We start from the raw sequence: 27,206 nt of genomic DNA on the forward strand, positions 1-27,206 counted from the left end.
GGGGGGGAGACGGCCCCCCTTGGAAAGGGGGCTGGAGCCCCTGCTTGCCGGCAGAAGGGTCCCGCCTCCATCCCTGGCGGCCTCTCCGGTTCAGGCTTGGAAAGACCTTCCTCTGTCTGAAACCCAGAAGAGCTGCTGCCAGTCAGAGCTGGCGAGGCTGGCCCCACACAGACCAGATCGGCACCTGCTTTGCGAGCCAAAGAGCCCAGTGGTGGCGGTGTCTTCACGGGGCAGGACTGGGAGGGCCCCTGCCTTGAAACCCTGGGGAGCTGCTGCTAGCCAGAGTAGGCACCACTGGTCCAAGTGAATTGAACGCCTGACTCGGTAGGGAGCAGCTGCAGCTTAGGCTGTGCTGGTGAGAGCCTCACCGCCCCCCTCTCCTCAGACCTCCCTGGCAAGGGCTGCAGGTGCATTCAGCGTTGGCAAAGCGCAGGGTAGGAGAGGCTTGCTCTGCACGCAGGGAGGCGCTGCCGGAGGAACCCGGAAGGACCAGCCCTTGGGGGCCCCGGTGAGCACAGACCCTTGGCCTTAAAAGGAGGCCGAGGGGGGGGGCAGGGGCAGGGGGGGAGACCTGGCCCCCTTTGGAAAGGGGGCTGGAGCCCCTGCTTGCTGGCAGAAGGGTCCCGCTTCTGTCCCTGGAGGCCTCTCCGGGTCAGGCTTGGAAAGACCTTCCTCTGTCTGAAACCCAGAAGAGCTGCTGCCAGTCAGAGTTGGCAGGATTGGGAGGGCCCCTGCCTTGAAACCCTGGGAAGCTGCTGCTAGCCAGAGTAGGCACCACTGGTCCAAGTGAATCGAACGCCTGACTCGGTAGGAAGCAGCTGCAGCTTAGGCTATGCTGGTGAGAGCCTCACCGCCCCCCTCTCCTCAGACCTCCCTGGAAAGGGCTGCTGGTGCATCCAGCGTTGGCAAAGCGCAGGGTAGGAGAGGCTTGCTCTGCACGCAGGGAGGCGCTGCCGGAGGAACCCAGAAGGACCAGGCCTTGGGGGCCCCGGTGAGCACAGACCCTTGGCCTTAAAAGGAGGCCGAGGGGGGGGGGAAGGGGCAGGGGGGGAGACTTGGCCTGCCCATGCCCGGAAGCTCCGGAGCAGGGATCCCCACCGCGAGTTCTGACCGGGTCTGCTCTGCCCCCCGCCCGCCCTGCCCCAATTCCTGCCTTGCAGCCAGTACTCCATGATGGAGGATGAGGAGGAGCTGCCACACCAGGACGAGCGGACCTGGTACGTGGGGAAGATCAACCGCACCCAGGCCGAGGAGATGCTGGCGGGGAAGCGCGACGGGACCTTCCTCATCCGGGAGAGCAGCCAGCGCGGCTGCTACGCCTGCTCCGTCGTGTGAGTGGCACCCCCCTCTCCCTCCCCCCACTCCTCCTCCCTCCATCCCCCCGAGTAGTGGGCTGCCAGTGGGTGGACGCACCCCCCCCCGGCTCTGAAGCAGGAAGCCAGCCCCTTCTTGGGCCACCCTTTCCCCTCTGGCCGGGATGCCGCCCCTTCTTGGGCCACCCTTTCCCCTCTGGCCGGGATGCCGCCCCTTCTTGGGCCACCCTTTCCCCTCTGGCCGGGATGCCGCCCCTTCTTGGGCCACCCTTTCCCCTCTGGCCGGGATGCCGCCCCTTCTTGGGCCACCCTTTCCCCTCTGGCCGGGATGCCGCCCCTTCTTGGGCCACCCTTTCCCCTCTGGCCGGGATGCCGCCCCTTCTTGGGCCACCCTTTCCCCTCTGGCTGGGATGCCGCCTTCCCAAGGGCACCTTCCCAAGTCTAAGCCTTTCTTGGATCACCCAGTCCTTGCCCTGGAGGGGCTGCTGGGGGGCCTCCTCGCCCAGCCCCCCAGCTTGATGAGGCAGGGAGCCCGAGGTGACCGCCTCCCCCAAGGGCCAGCCGGGCAGCCTCTCCTGCAGCCCCCCCCCCGTTGATCTTCTCCCCTCTTCCCTCTCAGTGGGATGTTGTGGACCACAACCCCCATAATCCAAAACCATTACAGCTGGGGATTCTGGGAGTGGTCGTTGGCAACATCTGGGGATCCCTGTTAAGAGGGAAACGCTGCCAGGGGGGTGATGCAGGGGTGCAATCCAGGGGTGGGCCTCTCGATCGGTCCCGCTGAGGCCAACGCCGCCTTCCTCCTCGGGAGGTCTCTGCGGAGCTGGGCCCTCCCTCCCCCCCCCCAAAATGGGGTCCCACTTGTGACCTGCCCCCCTTTCTCTGCAGGGTGGACGGAGACACGAAGCACTGCGTGATCTACAAGACGGCCACCGGCTACGGCTTCGCCGAGCCCTACAACCTCTACGCCTCGCTCAAGGAGCTGGTCCTGCACTACAAACACACCTCCCTCGTGCAACACAACGACTCCCTCAATGTCACGCTGGCCCACCCCATCCTCTCCCTGCCTCCCCCCAGATGAAGGGCCCCTCCCCTCGACCCCCTCTTCCCCCTCCACAGCTTGCAGTGGCCAGGGGGACCCCAGGCAGTTGGGGGGCAGGAGGGCTGACGGAAACAAAAGCTTTCCCCCCACCCCCCTCCGCCCTTCCCCGCACCCCCCCTCCACCCTTCCCCGCACCCCCCCTCCACCCTTCCCCGCACCCCCCCTCCACCCTTCCCCGACTGCTTCCCCTCTGGGGGCCCTCAGCTTTTCACCAGTCCTCTTCTGGGGCCCCTCTTGCTCCCCCCCCCCCGCCGGCAGCCTTTTGGTGCTAAGGAACACCCCCCACCCACCCCGCCTGCCCCAAGAGCAGAGGCCGGTTCTCGAAAGGGTGGGTGGCCGGGGCAGACCTCCGCTCCCCAAACGTAGCAAGCTGCCCCCTCCCCCTCTCACGCCACCCCCCAACCCCTCCCTTCTCCCTCCTGAGCTTATCTCTTGAAGGACTGCCTTGGAGGGCAGCGCGATCTCTCCCACTTATCTGGCCTTGGGGCAGCAGCAGCTGTGGAGTGGGGGGGGGCCCTCCCCCCAGGAGTGCAGGGGTGAGGGGGCCAGAGTGCAGCCCGCCTCCCGCCAGCTCCCTTTGCACTAAAATATGCAAGAAGAAGAAGGAGGTCCCCATCGAAAGCAGAGTCGGGGTGGGGGGAAACCCCACGCCACGGATCCTGCCCCTGCCCAGTCCTGGGTCTGCCCGCTGCGGAGTGGGGGGGCAGAGGAGGGGCCGCGTCCTGTGCTGGAGCTGAGTTGGGGGTGGGTTTTCTCCCCCCCCCCCGCCCCAGCTTCTCCAGTTCCTGCAGGCGTTGCTGCTCTCTGAACTCCTGGTGGGCCACCAGCCCCACAGAGTCGCTCCCTCCTGCCTCCTGGTCAGAAAGAGCCTCCGGGGGCTGCTCTCCGTGCTGGTCCCCATTCGCCTGCACAGAGGAGTCCTGCAGGCTGCCAGGGGGCAGGGGGGCTGCCCCCAGCAGATGGCTGTGCATGCAGTTTGCTGCTCCGCGGGGGGGGGGGGGGCGCGCGTTCTTTCTCCCCACCCCTCCATCGGCTACCCTCGGATCACTACAAACCAGGAGACTGGTGCTCGGTCTTGCCGGCTGCATCTCCCTGGTTTGGTTTGCAGCCGCTTTGGGGCTGGGCACTCTTCCCCACTCCTGTCTGTCCTCTTGGCCCCTTGCACAGACCCCTTGCTCGGAGGAGAGAAGGGTTTCCTCCTGACCATCGGGGGCCAGGGGCTCTTCCCAGGGTGGGCTCTGCGTGGGGAGAGCCGACTCTGGCTGGCGGCTATGCCAGCCCCTTCCCCCTCCCTCTTCCCCTTTTACGTATATGCAATAATACCACCTGACTTGCCTCTCAGCCCCCCCCCTCCCATCTTGCCATAGTTTTTTCTAGCTCCTTTTCAGTTAAAAGAGCAAAGTTTATGAAAGCCTGGTCAACCCAGGATTTGTTTCAGGGTTTGTTACTGTAAGATATATCAAACCAGAATTTTGTACGGTACTTCCAAGGAAAAATAATAAAAACCCGTTTGTTGAAATCGCATGCGCTGGGGTTGCTCTTGGCCCTGTCCCACCGCCCAGTTCTGTGTCGCTCCGGGGTCCGGATCCGGAGTGAGGGGGCGGGAATCCAAGCAGCCCCCCTGGGGGTCTGCTCCAAGGCCTGCCGGAGGAGGCGGCAGGAGAACGAACCCCTTCTCAGGAAATGCTGGGAGAGGAGGAAGCAGGGGGCCCCGGGTTTCTGGGGAGGGAAAGAGAAGCGAAAACGAGGGCGAGGGGAAGTGGGGAGGCCGCGACCTTGCGGGGCCTGGCCTTCCTGGGGCACTCGGGTGGGCTGCCTTGTGTGTGTGTGGGGGGGGGGTGTTTGTCTTCTGGTTCCAGGCAGGCAACAGCCCTATGCTTGCTGGCACCCGCAAGGGCGCTTGCGTCCATGGCCGCCTCTTGCCCGGAGAGCTTGTGGCCACGGCGCTCGCTCTCCTGTGGCAGTCCGCGGAGCCCTCCTCGGGTGGGGAGCAGAGGGCAGGCTCCTTTCCGTAAGCACCCCCTGTCCTTCCAGGAGCTCGGCCGTCTCCACGTGGCCTTGCTGGGGGGGGGGGTGTCTCATGCCCTCCGCAGCCCTGCTGGGGCTTTGGCTCCTGGCTGCCCATGGGCCTGGGAGGCCACTGGGCTGCCTCCCTCCGCTCTCCCGATGAGCAAGCCCGTGTGTGAGGGCAGGCCGGGGGGGGGGGGGGGCCTGCCCTGGCCGGTCTGTGAGGGAGTACAAGAAACTTAAAAACAATTTAACCATTTCAAAATAAACCAGAGATTAAAACCTTAAAAAAAAAATAGGAAAAGCTGAGAAAGCTTGAGTGAAAAGATGGGTTTTTCAGGTGTTTTTTTGAAAATCGCCAGAGATGGGGAGGATCTGATTTTATTTATTTATTCATTCAATTTCTATTCCGCCCTTCCAAAAATGGCTCAGGGCGGTTTACACGGAGAAATAACAAACCAATCAGATGGACTAATACATCTCAGCAGGCGGATCAGTGGCCTTTGCACATCAAATCTGTACAGTGCGCCTTTCTCTTCCAAATAACTCCATGGTGGTGGCGATCCAGAGGACGGCCAGCTCTGGCTTTATCACGCCAAATGCGTTTCACTTCCCGGAGCAGGAAATGCCCAGAAACCCATTTAACGCATCCGTCCCCCCCAGTAGGCCACGCCCAGGCTCGGACTGGCCCACAGGGCAACAGGGCATATTCCTGCGGGGCGCCCCAGCACCCATTCTGCTCAAAACCTGACCCCCTCCCCACATACATTCCACGGCCTTCTCAGTGCCCCCAGTTCGGCCCTGGCCACGCCTGTCCCCTTCCTCACAGGGCATTGATGGGTTTCTCCAGCCAACTTTTGCTTGCCAGGAAGGCTCTCCTCTGGCACAGGGACAGGCAACCTTGCTGCCGGCTGTGGCTGCACTACAACTCCCATCACCCCCTGTGCCCTATTTATTGCGGCTGGGGAGGATGGGGTGGCAGCTCTGCCAAAGCCAGTCATTTGGCTCTGAGAAGTGGAACTGAATCTGCCTCTGGGTCGCCTTCCATGCCTGATCCAGAGCGTCAGCCCTGACTGGCAGGAGTGGGTTCTGCCCAGGCGTGCCAAGGCTGCCCCCCTTGCTTGGAGGGCCAGACCAGGGGGCAAAGTTCAACTGGACACCATCTCCGGCAGGCGGCTGCCCGACAGGGAGGGTTTAGCTGCTGCTCTCCGGAGAGGTCTCCCGCAGTTCTCTCTAGGGGGTGCCGAGCTGGTTTGAGACTCTCCTAAAGGCCCGAGTCCCCTTTGAGCGGCGGAGCCGGGAGTTGCTGGGTTGAGCTCCCGGGCAAATCCTGGCAGCGGCAGGGTCTGTGCCTGCGGGGGGCGGGGGGCTGTCCAGCTAAAGGGGTCCTGCGGCTCGCCCAACTGTGCCAGCCTGCGGGGCTTGTCTCGAGAAAGCAGCGAGCTGCAGGCTCCTTGGTTCATCCTGGAGGCAGGCAAGGAGGCTTCGCCCTGCGCCAGCGAAACCGTCTCCCCGGCCGGCCCCAGTCCTGGGCAAGACGAGGCAGCCTTCCCGCCTCCGCTGGGTTTTCCGGCATTCGCGGGAGGCAATACTGAAGCCTCCCGAGTTGCTGGGGCGGGGGGAGGGAGTCGCCAGGCGCTGGCTTGGCCTCTCTGTCTCCGGCGCTTGCTGGCCTGCAGCCGGGGCCGCTGCGGCGGTTGCCCAAGTCTCTTCTTCTCCGAGGTGCCGGCTGGGAAGAAGCAGGAGCCGCGGCTCTTGGCCTCCGATCAAGGGAGGCCAGCTGGTGGGGGGAGTGGCGCGCCTGCCTGCCTGCCTGCCCTCCCTCGCAAGGCTCCGAGGACCTCGCAGTGGGAGCCGCCTGGCAGCAGATTAGAGCGGGGAGCTGCTCAAGGCTCTCCCAAGGAGGTGATTCAATACCTGGCGAGCGGTGAACGTCTCGCGTCAGCCGCCGGCGCGCGGGATGGCCCGGGTTGGCAGCATCCTGGTGGGTGGTGCCTGCGCTGCGGCTAAGGAGGGTGCCCGGGAGCCCCCGGGGGGACGGCGCCACGCGCCCCGCAGCCTGCAGAGCGCGCGGGGCGAGCGAGCCTTTCTCCCCGGCGCCGCCCACCGCCCACCCCGGTCTTGCACGCCTCCTCCTCCAGGGCACGGGGCCGACTGAGTCAGCCGCGCAGGGCAGAAGAGGACAAACAGGTTGCCCCGAGCGGGAAGAGGGCGGCGCCGGCGGCGGCGGGCTTTAAAGGGCCGCGCGGAGTTCCCCCGCGCGCCGGACGGACGGAGACAGACGCCGCCTGCCGCTGCCATGGCGGGCCACCCTCTGCTGCTGCTGCTGGCCTGCCTCTGCCTCTGGGCCAGCCCCGCCGGGCTGCACGCCCAGGCCGCCTGCAAGCACCCGCCCCAGCAATGGTGCCGCTCCCTGGAGATCGCCAGAGCCTGCCAGGTGAGCAGGGCCACGGAGGGCGCCCGGGGCCCCCGCCCAGGTCCCAGCGCCGCCTGCCCGCTGCCGCCGCTCCCGAGCGCTGCTTGGGCAGGACAGGCGCGCGCGCGGCTGCGGGGACGGGGGCTGCTCTGGGGGTCGCTCGCGCCCCACCCTTTCAGGGGAGAAGGCGAGCCGGGAGAGGGGCTTCCGTGCTGGCCTCTTGCGCCCCGGCGGCGCGCAGCTGGCCCTTCTCGACGGCGCTCGCCACCTCCCGCTGCCACCGCCTCCTCCTCCGCCTCCGGCCGGCTTCTGCAAGCCGAATTTCCCGCCGCGCCCGCCCGGCAGAGCCGAGCGGGGCGCGCGTCGCCTGCCAGTGGCCGGGCTGCTTCCAATCTCCGGGCAGGGCCCGGGGGATGCTGCCAGCTCGTGCTGGGGCAGCAGCAGCAGCCGCCACCCCGTCCCGGAGGCAAGAGGGGCTGGCATGCCGGCGGCCCGGGCTCCCAGGTGGAGGAACTGGCGGTGGGGTGGGGGCTGCCCAAGCGGCCGCTCTTTCCGGCTTCTCTCACGGAGGCATTTATCCTCCAGTGCGCCTACCGCCTCTTGGACAACCGATCCCAAGGCGGTGTACAAGAGCGAATACGATAAAATGCCGTAAAGGCACCTTGAGATAGGAAAACCCTTCAAGGCCATGAAACCAACTAAGGCTGTAAGACTTCTGGATGGGTCCGGCGCGCGCGCGCGCCCCCGCCCCGCCCCCAGCGGCCTTGGCTTCGCTTGGGGTGGATTTGGTGCTGCACTCTTCACATGTTCGGAACCAACAGCAACCCCGCGGTTGGAACAAGAGCAATCAGTACTCGGAGCAGGAGCCCGGCTGGCCTGCTTGCTGTCGGGGGAGAAGGTTTTCTCCGGGCTGGCGGCTGCAACCTTAGGATGCCGCCCTGTCGCTGCTGGGGGGGCCGGGTGGCACCACCCGCACCCTTTTCTCCAGGAGCGGCTGCCGAGCGCTCCGTCCCAAACTTCTGCTGTAGTAGATTATGGACAAGACCAGAGCTGCTGCTCCTGAGGAGGGGCGCGGGGGGGGGGGCGGCCAGTGAGGCGCAGCGGCCTCTGTTTCCCAGCAGCAGCTGGGGTGGGGTGGCTCCTCTCACTGCCAGCAGGCTGGCCATTCGTCAGGTAGAGCTCTGCAGTCAGACACACCACTCCGCCTGACAAATGTCCAGCCTGCAGGCAGCCTGGCTCTGGGGTGGGAGGGAGAGAGGAGCCACCCAAGCAGCCTTCTTGGGGGCACTCCCCTCCCCCCCAGCTACTTGGGAGCTGGGGACGCCAACTCTCCCACTGGGGGCTGGTGGGGGTTGGGAAGTGGAGCAAAGAGGCCCCTCTCAGAGTCCCCGGGGGGCCTCTTCTTTTCTGCCCCCCGCCGCGCCTCCCACCCCCGCCTGCACACACACAAACAGGAGGCAGGCCTCACAAGGTGCGGAAGGAAGTTGCACTCTTGCAGAAGCAGCGTGGGAAATCGTGCAGGCGGGAGCGACTTCGAACAAAGAACAGCAACTCTCGGGAGGCGTGAGATTCGGTGCCGAGGAGGCGGCGCCCACCCTCCAGGCCGCTCCTCCTGCTGAGCGCGCAAGCCTCTTTCCAGGGGGCTGTTTGGGGTGGGGGCCGGATCAGCACCAAGAGAGGCTGAAGGGGGTGTTTGTGTGGGGTGGGAGGGGGCGTTTCCCTTGGGCTAGGCTGAGGAAACCGGGAGGCCTCCAGGCAGCCCCCTCCCCATGGCAAGGAATCCGCGGGGGGGGGGTGACTCCTCCTGTCCTCTCACTTCTCTCTCTCTTGCCTCACACAGACTGGAAAAGGTCTGGAAGAAACCAGGACCGGGTGGTGGAAGGAGCCCCCTGTGCTGAGCCTGGAGGAGGAGGAGGAGGAGGAGAGAGGGCTGGGGGGAGACGGCGGGCGGGGGGGAGCACAGAGCAGCGTGCCCCTTCAGTCTGCTCACCTGTGTGCAGCAGAATGGGTTTTGTTCTGGGCGGCAGGATCAAGGCAGCGTGTGCACACATGCGCATTCGGAGTCAGCGGGGTGGATTAACAGGGTGGCAGAGGGGGCATTTGCCTACAGCGGCAAAATCTCAGCAGCAGCACATTTTGCCCCTCCTCAAACCTTGCCTCCCTTCTCTGTGGGCAGTGGCTGCTGCAGCAAGGGTGGGGTGGGCGAGGAGAAAGCCCCCCCCCTTACCTTATAGATAAAAAAGGCAAACGTTTGTTGTTTAAGGTAAAAGGGCGGCAAAAGCCTTTTTGCCTAAAGGCGGCAAAAAGCTTAACCCGCCCCTGTTCAGAGTGGGGCCTTCCTGATTCAACCTAAGCAGGATTTTTAATTAACTGAGCGGACATCAAAAAAACTTGTGAGCGCCCGCATGTGCACACGCCTTAGGGGAAACAGAGGAGAAGAGCCGTCCTAAATATCCAAACGGCTGCCACATGGGGGGTGGAAAGGGGGCTGGCCATGTTCTCTGTGGCTCCCAAACGCAGAGCTAGAACAAGAAAGTCGTTTCAGGCTAGACATTAGGAGGAATTTTTGGACGGTAAGAGCTGTTGGACTTTGGAACCGCCTGCCTCATGCAGCAGTGGGCTGTGTAGGGCTTTATTTAAGGCAGGGGCTGCCAAAGAGGAGATGATCAGCAGGGGTGGGGCTTGTTGGTCTGGTGGGTTCCAGGAGAGGAGCTCAGACCTTTGCTCCCACTGATAGGCAAAGGAGTGGAGTGACTCTACTTCCCTCCTCCCCTAACTCTGAGGCAATGCCCGTGCCTATCATTTTGTGCGAGAGGGTGGGAAGGTTAATTAGAGAATTCCTCCTCCCTAAACATGGACAGGCTGTCCTTGGCTGGAAATGTTCAGACTCCGCCTGGAGCTGCTTCCTGCACTGAGCCGGGGTTGGGCTAGATGTCCGCTTAGGTTCCTTCCAACGCTCACATTCTAGGGTCAGACACAGCCAAATAGATGAGGGAGGGGTGGGCAGAGCGGGGACTGTGGCCGCGGAACAGCAGCCAAATTGGAGTGGGCCATTTTAGCCGTGCTGGAGTGCCAGAAAGGAGCCCAGAGTGGGGGGGGGCCTTACCTTTTGGGCTGGCTATTTGAAGAAGGTTATGGGGGAGCCATGATTTCACTCAGGTTGGGGGGGATTGAGGCTTTTTGTGGATTAAACCCCCCCCATCTCCACCTATATTGAGAGCCTTGTATTTTTTAACACACACCCCAGGCCTGATCCAGCAGTGTCCTTAAGCAGGCAGTCCCTGCACCACTGAGCACAGAGTAGGTTGGTCTGGATGGCTGAGAGATTCTGCAGCCGGGCTTTGCACCCTCTAAAATAGATTGCTGTCCCATGGGGGGGGGGTTTCTCGTTTTAAAAAGAGGAAGAGAGAGAGAGGAGGAAGCCACACACACCAGCCCGAAATGGGCCCAGCCCTCAGGCAGGAGGTGCTGAAGTGTGAGGAAGCCGCAACCCAGACTGAGTCCACCACACAAGTATGGGGGGTGGGCGTCCGCAGGGCCTTTTCCGGGGTTGGGGGGCGGAAAGCTGCGATCCTATACCCACGTACCTGGGATTAAGCCCCATTGAATTCAATGGGGATTTCTTAATTGGGGGGGGGGACACAATGTGCACCCCCCCCTCCAGATGCCCATGGCAGGCTGTTCTTTCAGGAAAGAAAATAGGCGGGCTGTATTGAATGGTGTGAGCCCTCTGTGCTCGTGGGGGCCGTCTACTCCAGCCTTTTCAGGCCAAGGGCCGGAGGGGGGTTTCCTCCGAGAAGATTTCCGCTCTAGAGCAGAGAAGGGAGATGGCGGCTGACGGAGGGGGCCACCTCCAGGCGAGCTGCTGAGGCGTCCTGTCTTCTCTGTAAAGTCTGCTGAATTGTGTGAATGGAGCGGGGCCTTTGCCCTCCCCCCATCCGACTGCTAGGAAGCCCCCTAAGCCCCCCCACCCCCTGCCAATCCCCAGCCGGCCGGCCAGCCAGTAATGGCTGCTGCCACTTGGCCTCCGGGCTGGTCCCTGGAAGGCCAGCTCGGTCCCGCTGGTCAGCCTGCGTCCGGCATCCACCCGCCCAGCCTAGAAGTGCCCCGTGGAAAGCCCCACTGCTCTGGGCAGCAGCCAGCCGCAATTCTGCCGAAGCCTGGCTGGAAAACCCCAACCCCGGGCTCGGCTTTCACTTCCCCCTGCTCCGAGGGAGGGACCTGGGGAGGGTGGCTCCCGCGGCTTGGACGGAGAGGCTGCGGAGACCCCAGTCGGACGGCCGTCTAAAAACGGCACCCTTGGTTTGGGCCCCTGGGCTCTTCTGAGCGCTCTGGTCGCCCTGCAGAGCTGTTTGGCTGAGGCAGAGGGTGGAGCGCGTGGCGGGCTCAGGGTGGCCCGGCGGGCTCCGGGCGAGGGCGGTTGGAAGCCGGGCGGGCCTCCCTCTTCCCAGACTGTCCCCTGCGCGAGTGTCTCTGGCTCCTCGGAGGCTGCTCTGGGGGGCGAGTCAAAGCCCTGCCCTGCCCTGCCCCGGGGGCCTTTCAGTGAGCCAAGGGGCCTCTGCTCTTTGCCGAGCGGCAACCTTGGGCCCAGGGGTGTAACAAGGCTGGAGCGGGCCCAAGACAAAATGTTAAAATGGGCCCCTCGCTGATACACACACACACACACACACACTTCACAATATATAGTCATGGGACTGGCCTCTGGGGGGCCCCTCGAGGCGTGGGGGCCCCCAGGCAGCCGCCTCCCCTTGCCTAATGGTAGCTACGCCCCTGCTTGGGCCAAGCAGAGTGTTGTGTGGCCCTCTCTGGGGCAACCCCCACCTGGGGATGCGCTCCCACGGCTGTCTGTCCGGCCCACTTAACTCTTGCAAAGAGCCCTGCGGGGGCCAAGCCCACCACCTGCCTACTCTAGAGCCTGGGGCCCCGTTTGCAGGGGCCAAGCTAACCCTGACCCCGGGAAGCCCCCAAATGCCGGCGCTGCCCCCCGGATTTCCTCGGGCCAGAGGATTGGCTTTCTTTTGCCTCGGGGGGGCGGGCACCACCACCACGACCACCTGGCGGCTACACCAGCCTGTCCAAGGGGCTGCTCCCCCCCTGACACGTGTGGGCCCCCCCCACCTTGCAGGCAGAGGAGCACTGCGCCAGGCTGGCCAAAGAGACCCGAAAAGCCGCCCCCGTCTCCGTGAGCCTCTACTATGAAAGCCTGTGCCCCGCCTGCCGCGGCTTCCTGGTCTTCCAGCTCTTCCCCACCTGGCTGATGCTCTACAACATCATGAACGTCTCGCTGGTTCCCTATGGCAACGCCCAGGTGAGGAGGAGGAGGAGGAGGGCTGGCTCTCGGGGGGGGGGTGGAGGGTGCCTGCCTGGCGGTTGGGGGGGGCAATGTGTGGGGCTGCTCCTTCTCTCCTCGCCAGGGGCGTAGCAAGGTTGGAGTGGGCCCAGAGACAAGCTTTTAAAATGCCCCCACCCCCTCACTGAAGCTCAGCTCATGAAGTAAAGAAATCTTAAATGAGGCTGAATAGTGGTCACAAAAAGCATAGTAAAATTTATAAAACCTATGTGCCACAATAGAACATCATCCCAAATTATTTTTAAAAAGGTTTTGTAACTTATGGACAATGCAAGTCATTTAACAGTATAGAGAAAGAGAGGCTGTTCTGGTAGCTCCAGGTCTTCACACTCACATCCATTTCGGAGGATGAATACAACTGAAGGAAGCCCGGGCGGGTGTGCGGCTGGGGGAGTCAGTCACGTGACTTGCCTCTGGGGGCCCCCCAAGGCAGTGGGCCCCCAGACAACTGTCTCCCCTTGCCCTATTATAGTTACGCCCCTGCTCCTCGCCTCTGAAACACCCCCTCCCCCCTTACAGGAGACGCCGGCAGCAGCGGGGAAGTGGAAGTTCACGTGCCAGCATGGTGAAGAAGAGTGCTTGGGGAACATGATGGAGGTGTGTTCGCTTCCGGGCGGCGGATGGGATGAGGCATCCGTGTGCTGCTGGCCTGGAGGGAGGTGGCCATGGGATGTGGCGAGCCCCCAAGGGGTGTGGCGATGGGAGGTGGTCCCATGGGTGCCATCCCTGACAGGGGGTGGGCTGGTTGCCCGGCTTAGACAAACTCACGGAGGAGAGGTCTATCCGTGGCTCCTAGTCTGGTGGCTGTGGGCCACCTCCAGCCTCAGAGGCCTCTCAATGCTAGTTGCAGGGGAGTAGCAGGCAGCAGGAGGGAGGGCATGCGCGTACGGGAAAGGGCGGTTCTGAGAACGGGAACTGCATTTGTCCTGCGTGTCGGATTTCCAAAAGAGGAATTCATGATGTATTTGTGCAAAACAAAGTCCTGCTTCCCCATGACCTTGGTTTTGCTGGAGCTAGCCATTCTCCTCTCCCCTCCTCCATTCCTGCTGTCCAAGCGGATCTCTCTCTGCCTTAGTCTCCCCCCCGCCCCCCCCCTCTTCTTACTGCCTAATTATTTCCTGTGGCTTCTCCCCATCCCTAGGCATGCCTCATACACCTGGTGGAAGGTGCTGCTTTTCCTATCATTTTCTGCATGGAGTCAGGAGACAGCATCACCCAGAACATGCCAAATGTAAGTCCTCTTTCTCCCCCCCCACCATCCCTAACGTGCGACTTCAGTGCTGCAGGGGGGTTCTGCTCAGGTGCAGCCAGGAGCTCCGAAATCCAAGGGGTGCCCCCCTCCTGTGAGCAGCACTATCTGCTGAGCCAGAACTCTAAGGGGCCTAGAGCCCCTTCCTCAGGAGGCAAGGCTACAACACCGGGGGGGGGGCGCTATTTAGTTTAGGAAAAAGACGACTGCAGGGAGACATGAGAGAGGTCTATAAAATCATGCATGGTGTGGAGGAAGTGGAGAGAGAGGAATTCTTCTCCCTCTCCCATCACACTAGAGCCAGGGGTCATCCCATGAAATTGATTGCCGGGAAATCTAGGACCGACAAAAACAGAAGTCCTTTTCCACACAACGCATAATCCACTTGTGGAATTCTCTGCCACAAGACATGGTGACAGCCAACAGCCTGGATGGGTTTGGATAACTTCATGGAGGAGAGGTCTATCAATGGCTACTAGTCAGAGGGCTATAGGCCACCTCCAGCCTCAAGGGCAGGGTGCCTCTGAGTATCAGTTGCAGGGGAGTCACAGCAGGAGGGAGGGCATGCCCCTTTCAAGTCCTGCCTGTGGCTTCCGGCAGCATCTGGTGGACCACTGTGTGAAACAGGAGGCTGGACTAGATGGGCCTCCTTGGGCCTGATCCAGCAGGGCTGTTCTGATGTTCTTCTGATTGTCCTGTGGGGGGCTGCCCATGATCCTCACTTGTCTCCAGGAAGCTTAAAAATGGGGCTATCCCTCCCTGCCAGCAGCTGGATTTTTTCTGTAGGCAATGCCCCCACACCCGAAGACCTGCTCACAAATATGATAGCCAACAGCTACTGGTGACTCTGTTCTTGCGGAACAGGCCTAACGGTAAAAGCCTGCCTGTTAGCCGTGGGATAGACCACAGTGAGTTTCCCCTTGGATGCCCTTGTTCCTGCGGGAACCCTGGCTGGCTGAACGTGTGAAGTTGCCTGCCTACTGAGTCAGACCCTTGCTCCATCTAGCTCTGTATTGCCTGCACGGACCGGCAGCTGCTGCCCAAGGTTTCAGGCTCAGCGGCCTTTGCCAGCCCTCCCTGCAGACGCTGCCAGGGATTGAACCTGGGGCCATCTGCTTGCCAAGCAGGTGCTCCACCACTGAACTTGGGCTCCTCCAGCATAGAAAGCTGCCTTCTACTGAGTCAGACCCTTGGTCTATCCAGTTCAGGATTGTCTGCACAGACTGGCAGCACCTCTCCCAGGTTTCGGACCGAAAGAGAAGACAGTCTGTGCAGACAATACTGAGCGAGATGGACCACAGCTCTGAGTCAGTCGAAGTCATTCCTGTGTTTCTCCCTCCAAAAGGCCACGGAATTGACTGAATGTTGGCCATTTGGAAATTCCATGCGTCCCCATGGTCCTTTGGAGGGAACCAGGGCTTTTCAGGGGGCACTCCCTCTCATTCATTACCCGGGGCATCTGCTTGCATGCAGAAGGTTCCCAGTTCCCTCCCTGGCGGCATCTCCAAGACAGGGCTGAGAGAGACTCCTGCCTCCTGCAGCCTTGGAGAAGCCGCTGCCAGCCTGTGCAGACAGCACTGAGCTAGATGGACCAACCCCGTATTTGACAGCTTCTTGTGTTAGGAACATAGGAAGCTGCCATATACTGAGTCAGACCATGGGTCCATCTAGCTCAGTATTGCCTTCACAGACTGGCAGCGGCTCCTCCAAGGTTACAGGCGGGAATCTCTCAGCCCGATCTTGGAGATGCTGCCAGGGAGGGAACTTGGGACCTTCTGCTCTTCCCAGAGCGGTTTCATCCCTTGAGGGGAATCTCTTATGTAGGGATGTGCGAACCAGTTCGGATTCAAACCGAACCAGGGGGTGGTTCGGACAAAACCAAAACCGAACCACCACCACCCCGGTTCGAACCCGGTTCGAATTCGAACCGAACCGGGCAAACCAGTTTTGTGCACATCCCTACTCTTACGGTGTTCACACATCAAGTCTCCCATTCAAATGCAACCAGGGCAGACCCTGCTTAGCTCAGGGGGGCAAGTCCTGCTTGCGACCACAAGGCCAGCTCTCCTCTCCTAAGGAGAGCTCCGGCCTAAGCCCTGCCCTGCTGCTCCCTCCCGACAGTGCCTGAAGGTGTACGCTCCCGATTTCCCTCTGGCCAACGTCACGTCCTGTGTGAAGGGGGACCTGGGCAACCAGCTCATGCACCGCAATGCGCAGCTCACCAAGGCCCTTGTCCCACAACATCAATACGTGCCCTGGATTGTCATTAATGGGGTAAGTGCTGGCTGGGGGCTGGAGGGGGGGCGGGGGGGTCATAGTGGGGGCGGGCGGGGGCTGGACTGGCTAGAAACGCCAGCCTTACAAACCTTTGGCCAGGAGCAGCAGGCCTCCCCCCCCCCCGCCCTGCACCCTGGAAGGATTTTTTGCATCTTTCCAGCATCTTCTGACACCATCTCAGACATCGTGGTAAGGCTGTGTCCGGGGCCGGCGGGCCTTTTGCAGGGTGCAATGGCTGTGATCCAGCCGAGGAAGTTTTGCAATTGGTCACTTCAACGCCTGCTTCACCCCAAAGGCTGTGTCGGCTTGACGGGTCTGGGGACGCCCCTTGGTTGTGGCACAGCCTCTCTGCCTTCAGGACACCACCACGCCGCCAGCGCCAGTCTCCCCTCCCTTAGAGCAAGGGGGAGCCGATTTCCACCTGGTGGGGTCTCTCCTTCCTAGCCAGAGTCCCTGGGCCCACCAGTGTGTGTTAGATGTGCAAAGCCCGAGGGGCACAGGTGGGGTCACGTCCCTGTTAAAGGCATCGCTGACGGACGGGCCGCCCTGCACAAGGATGTGGTGGTGGTGGTGATGGCGGCAGTGTAGAAACCTCCATGTTCAGGAGCAGTATGCCACTGAATACTCTTCGGCATGGGGGAGCAGTGGGCGTGGGGCAGGAAATCCTCCCCGCAAGAGAGCATGGGGCTCAGCAAGAAGGGCCGGTTTTTATTCGTGACCACTTTTATTCGTGTTTAGCTCATCACGGCACAGCGGGGAAGTAGCCTGCCTCGAGAGCAGGAGGCTGCTGGTTCGAATCCCCCCCGGTGTGTTTCCCAGAATATGGGAAACTCCTATATTGGGCAGCAGTCCTACAGGAAGATGTTGAAAGGCATCCTCTCTTACTCCGCGGGAGGAGGCCGTGGTCAGCCCCTCCTGTAATCTACCCAAGACAACAGGGCTCTGTGGGCGCCAGGAGCCAACACCGACTTGACGGAAGCACCAACCAGCCCAAGACACTGATAAAGGGGCAGCTTCCAGTGGGACCTGGGCGGGAAAGGAGCAGCACCCGGGTCGGAGCAGTGCCAGGGTCCTTTCCGCTCCTCTGGGCGAGAGGGTGGCGCCCCTCTGACGACCTCCTGTGTTCCCGGCCGTGCCCTGCGCCAGAATGGCTCCCCACCCCCCCCGTCCTTCCCAGAGCACAAGACTGAAACTGGTTGCGGGTTCCCGGTTCCTCCTTCTGAGCTCTCGGTTCCTTCTCTGGCGCAGAGCGGCGTGAACAGCCCGGATAAGAAACTGGCGTTCATAGCCCCCCTCTCCGCCCCCGGCATCATGCTGGGTGATGCAGCACCAGCAGCCGCCTTCCCCCACAATCCGGGGGGGGGGCCTTCTCTCTCGGGCCACAGCCTCTCACTCACGGCAAGGGCCCAGGCAGCCACTGTGGGGGGTGCCATGATGGGACGGACCGCTCAGCCTTCCTCTTTTTCCCTTCTTGTCTGTCTCCCTTCTAGCAACACACCGACGCGCTCCAGGCCCAGGCCCAAGACGCCTTGTTGCCGCTGGTTTGCAGCTTGTATAAGGCAAGTCTCTCGAGCGAGCCGAGGGGGTTCCCTTGAGCGTTGGCCAAGTGGCCGGCCAGCTTTGGGCATGGCCGGTGTTCAGGGCAGAGCAGGAAGGGGAAGCCCCTCGTGCTTTTGCCTGGCCCAGCTGCCCGCAGGAGGGCAAGGGAGCCGGGAGGCCCCGTGTGCCCCTGCCTCCTCCGGCTCGGGGTCGGCCTTGCCGGGCAGAGTCGCCATCGCCAAGACGAGGAAACGGGTGCCAATATTTCCCCAGCCGTCCTTGAGGGGGCTGCATGGCGGGCAGGCGTGCTAGTTCCTCTTCAGGAGGCAGGGGCAGAGGGGTGTGCCGATCCAGGTCCAGCCTCCCCCGTCAGCAGAGAGACCAGTGAAGTCAGGGGGCCCCAGGAGGAGCTGCGCCCCCCCTTTTTGCTGGAGCGGTCTTGCTTCTCCCCCTTTTTACGGAGAACCCAGACAGGCGTGTGGCACGATAGTTGCAGGCCAGGGGCGTTCTCTGATTGCCAGCCATGTTTCTGAAGAGGCCATTTGTTTCAGCATCCAGCGCAGGCTGCCCAAGCACTGTTCGGCCTCGTTGGGCCTGCTGGGTCTTTGGTCACAACAAGTCTGTGTGGCTGGGAGGCAGGGGAAGCTTTGCCCCTTAATAGCACCGTCCGCCAGGCTCTCTGGGTCAGTCTCTGTGCAGGCCAAACGGCCGCTCTCTTCCCATCATGGACGTCTCTGCTTGCTTTGTAGTGCAATGACCCTAAATGGGAGGAGAGCTGGTCTCGGGGTTGCAAGCATGACTTGTCCCCTTTGCTAAGCGGGGTCTACCCTGGTTTGCATTTGAAAGGGAGACTACATGTCTGAGCAGGGGTGTAGCTAGGGGAGAGGGGGCCCGTGTTCATCCCTCTCCCTGGCGGCCCCCCAGAGTGAGGGAGATAACGAAGAAAATAGGGAGGGGTGGAGCTGGAGGGCCCTCAGGAGCTGGGGGCCCGTGGTCTTTGAACCCTTTGGCTCAGTTACAGCTATGCCCCTGTGTCTGAGCATAAGAACATCAGAACAGCCCTGCTGGATCAGGCACAAGGCCCATCTAGTCCAGCATCCTGTTTCACAGAGTGGCCCACCAGATGCCTCTAGGGATGTGCGAACAGGTTTGAATTCGAACCGGTTCAAATTCAAACTGATTCAGTTCAAAGGTTCAAACTTGAACCAAACAGGGCTTTGAACTGGCAATGCTGGTCAGAGTTAGAACCAAACAGAGCCTGGTTCTATTCGAACCGGTTCAAACTGGTCCGAGCCTCCAAAACTGGGTTGGGTGGTAGGCACCCATGGGTGCCAACTACCACCCAAACTCCAAAGCAATCAGACACTCCTACAATTTTTAATGATTTTTTGGAAAAAAAATTCTTTTTCTCATAGGGTGTTGCGACATAGAGCATTGTAACATATTCCCTTTAATGGGGCCGCTCTGGGAAGAGCACCTGCCTGCTTGCATGCAGAGAAGGTCCCAAGTTCCCTCCCTGGGAGCATCTCCCAAGATTCCTGCCTGCAACCTTGAAGAAGCCGCTGCCAGTCTGGGTAGTCAATACTGATCTAGATGGACCGATGGTCAGACTCGGTTAGAAGGCAGCTGCCTGTGTTCCTATGTACTGAGCAAAGAGGCGCCTCCTAAACTGGTGGCTTCCTTCTGCTCAGCAGTGGGGTGATCAGCATAGCGTCCTGCCTCCTGGTGGTTGCTGCCAACGGGGATGGCTCCCTCCTGTTTCTTATTAGACTGAGAGTCTCTCTGGGAAGAGGGACCCGCTTCTCAGCCCTTCCTGATTGTTCTCATCCTCTTTGCTCTGTGAAGCACTTTGTGAATGTTTGTTTGAAAAGTGGGGTGTCCATATCCTTCATAACTATTACTTGGCATAAAAGGAGGAAACCAGTCGCCTAGGCTGTGCACATTCCGTGGAGATCGGAAGCTGAGTTCAGAAGGGGTTCGTCGGGGATACAGGAAGCCGCGGGGAGGGGGGGCTTGCTGGGAGAAAGGGTTTGGGGCACAGGAGGCGGCCTTCTACTGAGTCTGACCCTCGGTCCATCTAGCTCAGCATTGCCCACCCAGACTGGCAGCGGCTTCTCCAAGGTGGCAGGCAGGAGTCTCTCTCAGCCCTGTCTGGAAATGCTGCCAGGGAGGGAACTTGGGACCTTCCCAGAGCGCGGCCCCATCCCTTGAGGGGAATATCTTCCAGTGCTCACACAGGTGGTCTCCCAGCCAAATGCCAGCCAGGGCGTGCCCTACTTAGCAAAGGGGAGAATCCATGCTCGCCTCCGCAAGACCGACTGAATTTTGTGGGTCAGCGTCCCAAATGGCCATGGCTCTTGGCCATGGGCATTTCTGGGTGCCCTGGAGCTGTGTGGGCCCCGATGCCTTCCCGTGGGGAGGCCGTTCCTCAGCAGCGTTTGGGCTTGGGCGGGGTTCTGAGCACCTGCCTCCGCCTTCTGTCCTTCCAGGGAAACCTGCCGCCCCCTTGCCTCAACCACAGCCATGCTCCGCCGCCGCCGCCTCCTCGTTTCCCACCAAATGCCTGCTTGAGAGTCTGATGCTGCCCAGCGCGCGCCCCCCCCCAGGTGTTCCTGGAGCCCAGCTCTGCCTCCAGAGCCAGTGTCTCTCCTGAAGGGCCTGCAGCAGATGAAGGTGGCAGCTGCCCACACCAGATCAAAGGAAATGCGCCCTTACGCAACCAACCTGTTGCCATCCTGCGGAACCTGCTGTCACAAGACGCAGCTCAAGTCTGGAATGCAGCAAGAGCCCAAGCATAGCTGGGCCCCCTCTCCGCGCTGAAGGAGCAGGGGCCCCTTTGCCGTGGGGGGCTTTGGAGAGGACGTCTCCTCCCAGTCCTGGAGCAAGCCTGAGAAGAACCGGGCTGCGGTCAGGCCAGAACCGGAGCCTTGCAGAATTGCTCGCCAACCAACTTTCACCCCCCAGTGGAAGCCTTGCTTTCAGAAAGAAAAGATTGCTCTTTTTTGGTCAAGTGGTCGTCTGGTCTTCTTTTGGGGCTGGGGTCCCTGGTCCTGCTGGGAGGGGGAGGGAGGTGCAGAAGCTCTCTGGTTTCCTGGCAGTCCTTTTCGGGGGGTGACCCCTGGTTCTAGTGTGATGGGAGAGGGAGAAGAATTTCTCTCTCTCCACTTTCTTCTCCACACCTTGCATGATTTGATAGACCTCTGTCCTGTCTCCCCACACTCTTTCCCCTAAACTAAAGAGCCCCAGGTGTTGTAGCCTTGCCTCATAAGAAAGGTGCTCTAAGCCCACAGGCAGTGCATGCATCAAGGCAGTGGCTGCCCTCTGGTTTTCTCCATAGCATATTTGGAGGTAGACTGCCTCTGGACTGGAAGGTTCTGTTCCCCTAGTACTGGGCTAAGAGAAGCTGATCTGCTGGCAAACCCTCCAGGCACACACAAAACGATTCTCCCACTTCCTTCCCCATGCGCCCTGCTCCAGCTGGGAGGAGATACGAGGACAGACCCTGTGCGGCAGAAGCTTAGGCGACCGTTCCAGCCCTCCCTTATGCACACAAAACCCTGGCCCTGTAGGGAGGTGGGGTGTGGGGCTCCCGGAGAGCCGCCAAGCCCCAAGGCGCCCTCTGTGGCCCCCCCTTCTCACGCTGCTTGGTCTGGGCATCCTTGGCTTGGACCACCAGAGCTCCCTGTGCGTGGCTGATGCTGTGGCCAGCAGGAAGGTGAGCGAATGAATTGCCCTCCCCCGTTGGCGGAGGTGCTTTGAGAGGGCTGGGCCTTTTCCTGGCCCGCTTTCTCCTGCCCTCGCCCCTGGCCATCATGGACTGCATCATCCTCTGTGGTCCAGCAAGATGCACTGGCAGGGGTGCCCTTTTTGGGCCTGAGTGCCTGCACGGGGGGGGGGGGGTTGCTCGCTCTTGTCTTGCAAAGAACGAGTGGGCTTCCTGCAGCCAAGTTCCTTCCTGCAAAGCAATCGGAGGAGGTGGAAAGAGAGAGAGAGAGACCCAAGCAAACAGGGCTGCTTTGGGGTGTGTGTGAAAAGGCTGCTTTTTATCTCTGCGGCTTGGGGTGTGTGTTTGTGTGCTAAGCTCGCAGGACGCCCCTGCCCACATCTTAAGGATGGAATTGGGGACACCTCTGTCATTATGTGTTAGCCTCTCCTGCATGCTTGAACAAGCCAGGATGCGTGTCTTGATCTTTGGGTTAAAGATGTGCCAGGAAAACTGCCTTGGCTTCCCATCTGTTGTTATCAGAGATGCACAGGAACCACCCTCCTGAATGTTGAGCGTGCACTTTGGGATATCAACTGTGCAAGTGGAAGGAAAGAGGAAGGTAGTGAGCTGCATTCTCAACTGGAGGACTGGGTGGCGTTTCCTAGGTGCAGTGCTGCTTTGTCGCCGGAAGAGGGCATAAGAACAATCCTGCTGGATCAGACCCAAGAAGGACTCTCGAGGAGTGATGTGTGAATCGATTTAGGTACAAGTCGATTTGTACCCGAATCTAGGTGACTTGGGCGATTTGGAGACACAACAAATCACCCCTGTGTTAAATTGGCTAGATTTGGGTCCAAATCAAATCATGCCAGATTCAAATCAATTTGAGATTTGGATTCCTCCTATTCATTCCCCCAGATTTCCAGATTGTATTTTATTTTTTTAAAGCTAAGGTCTAGCCCTTGTAGAAGTGGAGTTATGGAGCGAAATGCATGGTCACTATTTTTTCAAGTGTTTGTATTCTTTGGTGTATAATAAATTTCCTGCATGAATCCCTGTAAGGAGAAATGAGGATCATTTCTTCTATTCATTTTGGCTATCTTTGGGCAGGGCCAACCGCCATGGGCCGACTACACCACCCGCAAAGCAGTGGGATACTACTCAGTTTATGTTCTAGGTTCAAGTGTTTAGACTATTTGGTGTCTAATAACCTTTCCTCATAATGAATCTGTATGAGGATTCATTGCACACCAAAGAGTCTAAACACCTCAAACATTCCTAATATAAACGGAGTAACCAGTGGTTTGCGGTTGGGGGAAGAAACGAAGGTGTGTAATGAAGATGCCAAAGAATCTAAACACTTCTAAAATCCCTACAAAATAAAATACCCCAGTGTGTGTGTGTGTGTGTGTGTTGGGGGGGGTAGTTGACACTGTCCTATGACAGTCAAAATGAACAGAATAAATGAAGCCATATAATGAATCCTCAGAGAGGAAAGTTATTAGACACCAAAGAATCTAAACACTTCAATATTCCTAAAAAAATAAACTGATGTCTGCAATATTTGTAAATAGGATTTTTTGGTAAGATACTAATGTGTGTGGTGTTTGTAAGTAGCTACCAACACCTGCTTTGATCAAGTGAGAAAAATTAAATAAAAAATAAACCTTGCAGGTGGACCTGGGGGCGGGGGTGGTGTAGTTGACACATGGAAGTTGACACTGTCCAATGACAGTCAAAATGAAGAGAAGAACTGAATGTGCAATGAATCCTCATAGGGATACATTATGAGGAAAAGTTATTATACACCAAAGAATCCAAACACTTGAAAACTAGTGACGGCACATTTTGCTCCATAACTCCACTTCTACAAGGGCGAGACCTAGCTTCATTTTTAAAATGAAAGCTGGGGCTTCATGTTAGGATTAGGATAGGGCAACTTAAAAAAAAATAAATTTTTTTTTTAATCAAACGAGTGCCCTACTGCTACAGCCTTGAACTTTGGGTGGTAGGTGGCACCCATGGGGACCTACCCACCACACAAATTTGGTGCCCCTTGGACCTTTATATAAGTGGTCCAAATTGATCCAAATCAAAATCAAATCTTGGGTGATTCGGGGGGGACAGATTTGGAAACAAACTAAATCAGGAGTGATTTGATTTGGGCACACATCAAATAAAAAATTGATTTGTGCACATCCCTACTCTCGAGTCCAGCATCCTGTTTCCCACAAGATGTCTCCAAGAAGCCAACAGGCAAGAGGTGAGGGCAGGCCCTCTCTCCTGCGGTTGCTCCCCTGCAACTGGTTTTCAGAGGCATCTTGCCTCTGAGGCTGGAGGTGGCCTAGAGCCAACAGGGTTAGTAACCACTGATCGACCACCATGAATTTGTCCAAACCCCTTTTAAAGCCATCCAAGCTAGTGGCCATCACCACATCCCGTGGCAGAGAATTCCATAGATTAATTATACTCTGTGTGAAAAAGGACTTCCTCTTGTTAGTCCTAAAATTCCCAACCTTCAGTTTCATGGGATGACCCCTGGTTCTGGTGTGGTTAGAAAGGGGAAAAAAGCCTCTCTGTCCATTCTCACTATTCCATGCATAATTTTATACACCTCTGTCATGTCTCCCTGTAGTCACTGCTTTCCCTCCTATCTATCTATCTATCTATCTATCTATCTATCTATCTATCTATCTATCTATCTATCTATCTAATTTGTACACTGCCCCAAACTTCCGTCTCTGGGCAGTTAACAATAGCATAAAACAAGTTAAAAACATATACAAAAACTTAAAACAATTTAACAATTTAAAAATAAACCAGAGATTAAAACCTAAAAAAATTAGGAAGCTGAGAAAGCTTGGGCGAAGAGATGGGTTTTCAGGTGTTTTTTGAAAATTGCCAGAGATGGGGAGGATCGTATCTCAGCAGGGAGCGCATTCCACAATCTCGGGGCAGCAGCCGAGAAAGGCCCGTCTCTGTGTAGCCACCAAACGAGTTGGTGGCAACTGGAGACGGACCTCCTCAGATGACCTCAATGGGTGCTGGGCCTCATAGTGAAGAAGACGCTCTCTTAGATACCCAGGGCCTAAGCCGTTTAGGGCTTTGTAAGTTATAGCTAGCACTTTGTATTTTGTCTGGAAACCTATTGGCAGCCAGTGTAGCTCCATCAACAGAGGAGTAATGTGGTCTCTCCGAGATGACCCAGAGACCAACATGGCTGCCACGTTCTGAACCAAATGAAGTTTCCGGACTGCATACAAAGGGAGCCCCACATAGAGCGCATTACAGAAGTCAAGTCTGGAGGTCACCAACAGATGTACCACTGTTTTGAGGTCATTGATCTTGAGAAACGGGAGCAGCTGGCATATCAGCCGAAGCTGATAGAAAGCACCTCTGGCCACCAAACAAGTGGTGAACAAATTAACATGAACAAGTTAACGAGCACTGGTCCCAGGACCCCACTTCTTACCTCGATACGTGACATAATGTCAATGAAAACAATGAATGAATGTTTTCAAATCAGCTTTCTGGTTTGGATAATACCAGAGGCTTTTATGAACATGACCTGGCTTTTCAGGCAACAATTTTAAAAACTGAATGATATGTGTGCTTTCCAGACACAGAAACTTCTGTTAGCTGTATTTTATTTATTTATGTATTTATTTAGCACATTTTTATACCGCCCTAACCCAAGGTCTCAGGGCTGTATCAAGTGAGGAGAGCTGGTCTTGTGGTAACAAGCATGACTTGTCCCCTTAGCTAAGCAGGGTCCACCCTGGTTGCATTTGAATGGGAGACAACTTGTGAGCACTGCAAGATCTTCCCCTTCAGGGATGGAGCCACTCTGGGAAGAGCATCTTTGAGGTTCCAAGTTCCCTCCCGGGCAGCATCTCCAAGAAGGCTGAGAGAGATCCCTGCCTGCAACCTGGGAGAAGCCGCTGCCAGTCTGTGGAGACAATACTGAGCTAGATTTGTTATGTTTCCAAGAAAAGGGTTGTAAATTTAAAAACCTAATTCAAGTACAAAATTTGGTTAGTAACTGGTTTCAGTACCATCAGTTAAATTAAATCTATAAGAAGGATCTTAAAGTTGGATTTGAGGATCAAATGTCGAGATTTGAGAAAGAGCTGTGTGAAAACGATGAAAAATTAGTCTCTGAGATGTATAAGTTGTTGCTTTTGGAGGAGACGAGAGATGAAGTGGTTAAAACGACTATGATAAAATGGGCTCAAGGTGTGGGTCATAATATAGATATGGCAGCTTGGGAAAAATTATGGAAAATGGATTTAAAGTTCACTGCATGTTATACTTTAAAAGAAAATTATTATAAGATGATGTACAGGTGGTATTTGACACCGCAAAAATTAGCATTAATGTTTAAAAATGTTCCAAACAAAGGTTGGAAATGTGGACAATGTGAAGGAACCTTTTTTCATACATGGTGGTCATGTGGGAAGGCTAAGGCCTTTTGGGATATGATATATAATGAGTTGAAGAAAATTTTTAAAATGACATTTCCTAAGAGGCCAGAATCCTTCCTGTTGGGAATAACCCAAGGAGAGTTCTCCAGAAGAAACTTAACATTTTTAATGTATGCATCCACGGCGGCCAGAATAGTATATGCGCAGAAATGGAAGGACAATGAAATGCCCTCAAAAGAAGATTGGTTGATAAAAATTTTGGAATATGCTGAGATGGCAAAACTTACAGCACTGATAAGGGATGAAAACTTGAAATGTTTTAAAGAAGATTGGAAACAATTCTTACTATATATAAAGAACTATTTTTCTAATATGGACCTTTCAGCAGGGTTTGAAATTTAGCAATAATAGCAGGTTGGGTAGAGTAAAATTGAGTTTGCAATGTGTAGGATATATGTTTTGAATTACTATAGCAATGGTTGACCGGTATAGTTAATTAATCGCGCAGATTGGTGAGCGGGAAGTCAATATTTACTCAATTAGATGTAATGGGATTGTTAAGATATTGTAAAAACCAATAAAAATTTTAAAAAGACAATACTGAGCTAGATGGACCAAGGGTCTGACTCAGTATATGGCAATGTCCTATGTTCCTAAGAGCTGTCATCTTTAGCACTCTTGCAGGGAAATGAATTCTAAAAAATATCATCAGTCTTTCTCGCAAGCCATGTCAGGTGCAAGCTGGTCTTTTTAAGACTTGTGAAATGACAATAACTGGGAGAGGAATTGTGCTTTTCCTAAGATCTGGAACATCTTTCATTTAATCTTCACAACAGCCCTGTGAAGTAGGTCATCTACCATCCTTTTTAACCAAGGATGTGGGGATGGGAGAATGATTTTCCTAAGGCCTTTCCATGAATCCATTGATTGATTGATTGATTAAGTGCCATCCAGTTGGTGTTGACTCTTAGCCAAATAGATAGATTCCACATAGATAGATTCTCTCCAGGATGATGTGTCTTCAGCTTGGCCTTGGAGGTCTCTCAGTGGTGCATCCCTTGCTTTCATAATTGAGTCCATCCACCTGGCTGCTGGTCGTCCTCTTCTTCTCTTTCCTTCAACTTTCCCCAGCATTACGGACTTTTCAAGGGAGCTGGATCTATAGCAGAGCTGATATTAATGTCAGTAGAATTAGAGATGAGAATTTTCCATCTCGGTCACATGCACTCTTCCGTGGGGAAGATCTCTGCCTTCAGCCAGGTGCAGTTTCATGGGATCTTCGGGATCAGGGCCAACACAGGCCTACTGAGGCATTATACCAAACGACTTTGAGCACTGTTGATTCTTATTTGTACATCTGTTTTGACTTCTGGTCTTTGGCCATAAATAAACTTGACTGACGGACACAGGCCTACAAGCCTTTTTGAAAATGCGCCTTTTCTTTGAGCTGAGTGCAATGACGAAGGAATAAACATGAAACAATATTCCTTTGGGCACTGAGGTGTGGCTGTGGCTGCATTTGTGTTTTGCACAGAAATGAGACGACCCCGTGCCGAAAACTGTCTCCACACCTACCAAGTCAGCAAATGGTCCCATCATTCCTCTAACCAACGGCCCTACTGTGACCAGTCCTAAGCTGCAGGGAGATGGTTTCCCGCACCAAATGCTTACTAGACGGGCAACTGAGTCACGTCACTGATACAAGCGATTCCTTGCCCTTCAGCCATGCGGGGTGCTTGCTCCACACCCCTGTTCAACAAATGCAATCAAGAGAGAAAGTTGACAGAGAGGAATTCTCCTCCTCCTTGCACAACACTAGACCC

At 57.3% G+C, this 27,206-nt stretch overlaps 2 protein-coding genes across 8 annotated transcripts in view; both read left to right on the forward strand.

Annotated features, from left to right (window-relative positions):
* PIK3R2 (phosphoinositide-3-kinase regulatory subunit 2) overlaps positions 1-3,934 on the forward strand; it is a 28,838-nt gene extending 24,904 nt beyond the window's left edge. For 3 of the 7 annotated variants that reach the window (XM_053300118.1, XM_053300117.1, XM_053300122.1), the window contains 4 exons: positions 386-508; positions 869-991; positions 1,161-1,331; positions 2,202-3,934. In XM_053300118.1, the coding sequence (XP_053156093.1) occupies positions 386-508; positions 869-991; positions 1,161-1,331; positions 2,202-2,394 (610 nt within the window). In that variant the 3' untranslated portion in view covers positions 2,395-3,934. The remainder of the gene's footprint in view (positions 1-385; positions 509-868; positions 992-1,160; positions 1,332-2,201) is intronic. The other 4 variants (XM_053300121.1, XM_053300123.1, XM_053300124.1 and 1 more) reach the window with 2 other exon arrangements.
* A 2,652-nt stretch (positions 3,935-6,586) lies between these two features.
* IFI30 (IFI30 lysosomal thiol reductase) lies at positions 6,587-17,324 on the forward strand. The gene is made up of 6 exons (XM_053289429.1): positions 6,587-6,859; positions 11,964-12,146; positions 12,708-12,785; positions 13,330-13,419; positions 15,559-15,711; positions 17,205-17,324. Exons 1-6 carry the CDS (start codon positions 6,722-6,724, stop codon positions 17,307-17,309), a joined length of 747 nt encoding a protein of 248 aa, XP_053145404.1. The 5' UTR covers positions 6,587-6,721; the 3' UTR covers positions 17,310-17,324.
* The last annotated feature ends 9,882 nt before the right edge of the window (positions 17,325-27,206 follow it).

Source organism: Hemicordylus capensis, chromosome 2 (assembly GCF_027244095.1).
Source record: "Hemicordylus capensis ecotype Gifberg chromosome 2, rHemCap1.1.pri, whole genome shotgun sequence".
Lineage (NCBI taxonomy): Eukaryota > Metazoa > Chordata > Lepidosauria > Squamata > Cordylidae > Hemicordylus > Hemicordylus capensis.

What these genes read in the sequence shown, in the direction of transcription:
- IFI30 (XM_053289429.1), top strand. Translation starts at nt 6,722, where the DNA reads ATGGCGGGCCACCCTCTGCTGCTGCTGCTGGCCTGCCTCTGCCTCTGG. An exon ending in AGATCGCCAGAGCCTGCCAG is followed by an intron (nt 6,860 to 11,963) that starts GTGAGCAGGGCC and finishes CCCACCTTGCAG; the next exon opens with GCAGAGGAGCACTGCGCCAG. An exon ending in GCTTGGGGAACATGATGGAG is followed by an intron (nt 12,786 to 13,329) that starts GTGTGTTCGCTT and finishes CCCCATCCCTAG; the next exon opens with GCATGCCTCATACACCTGGT.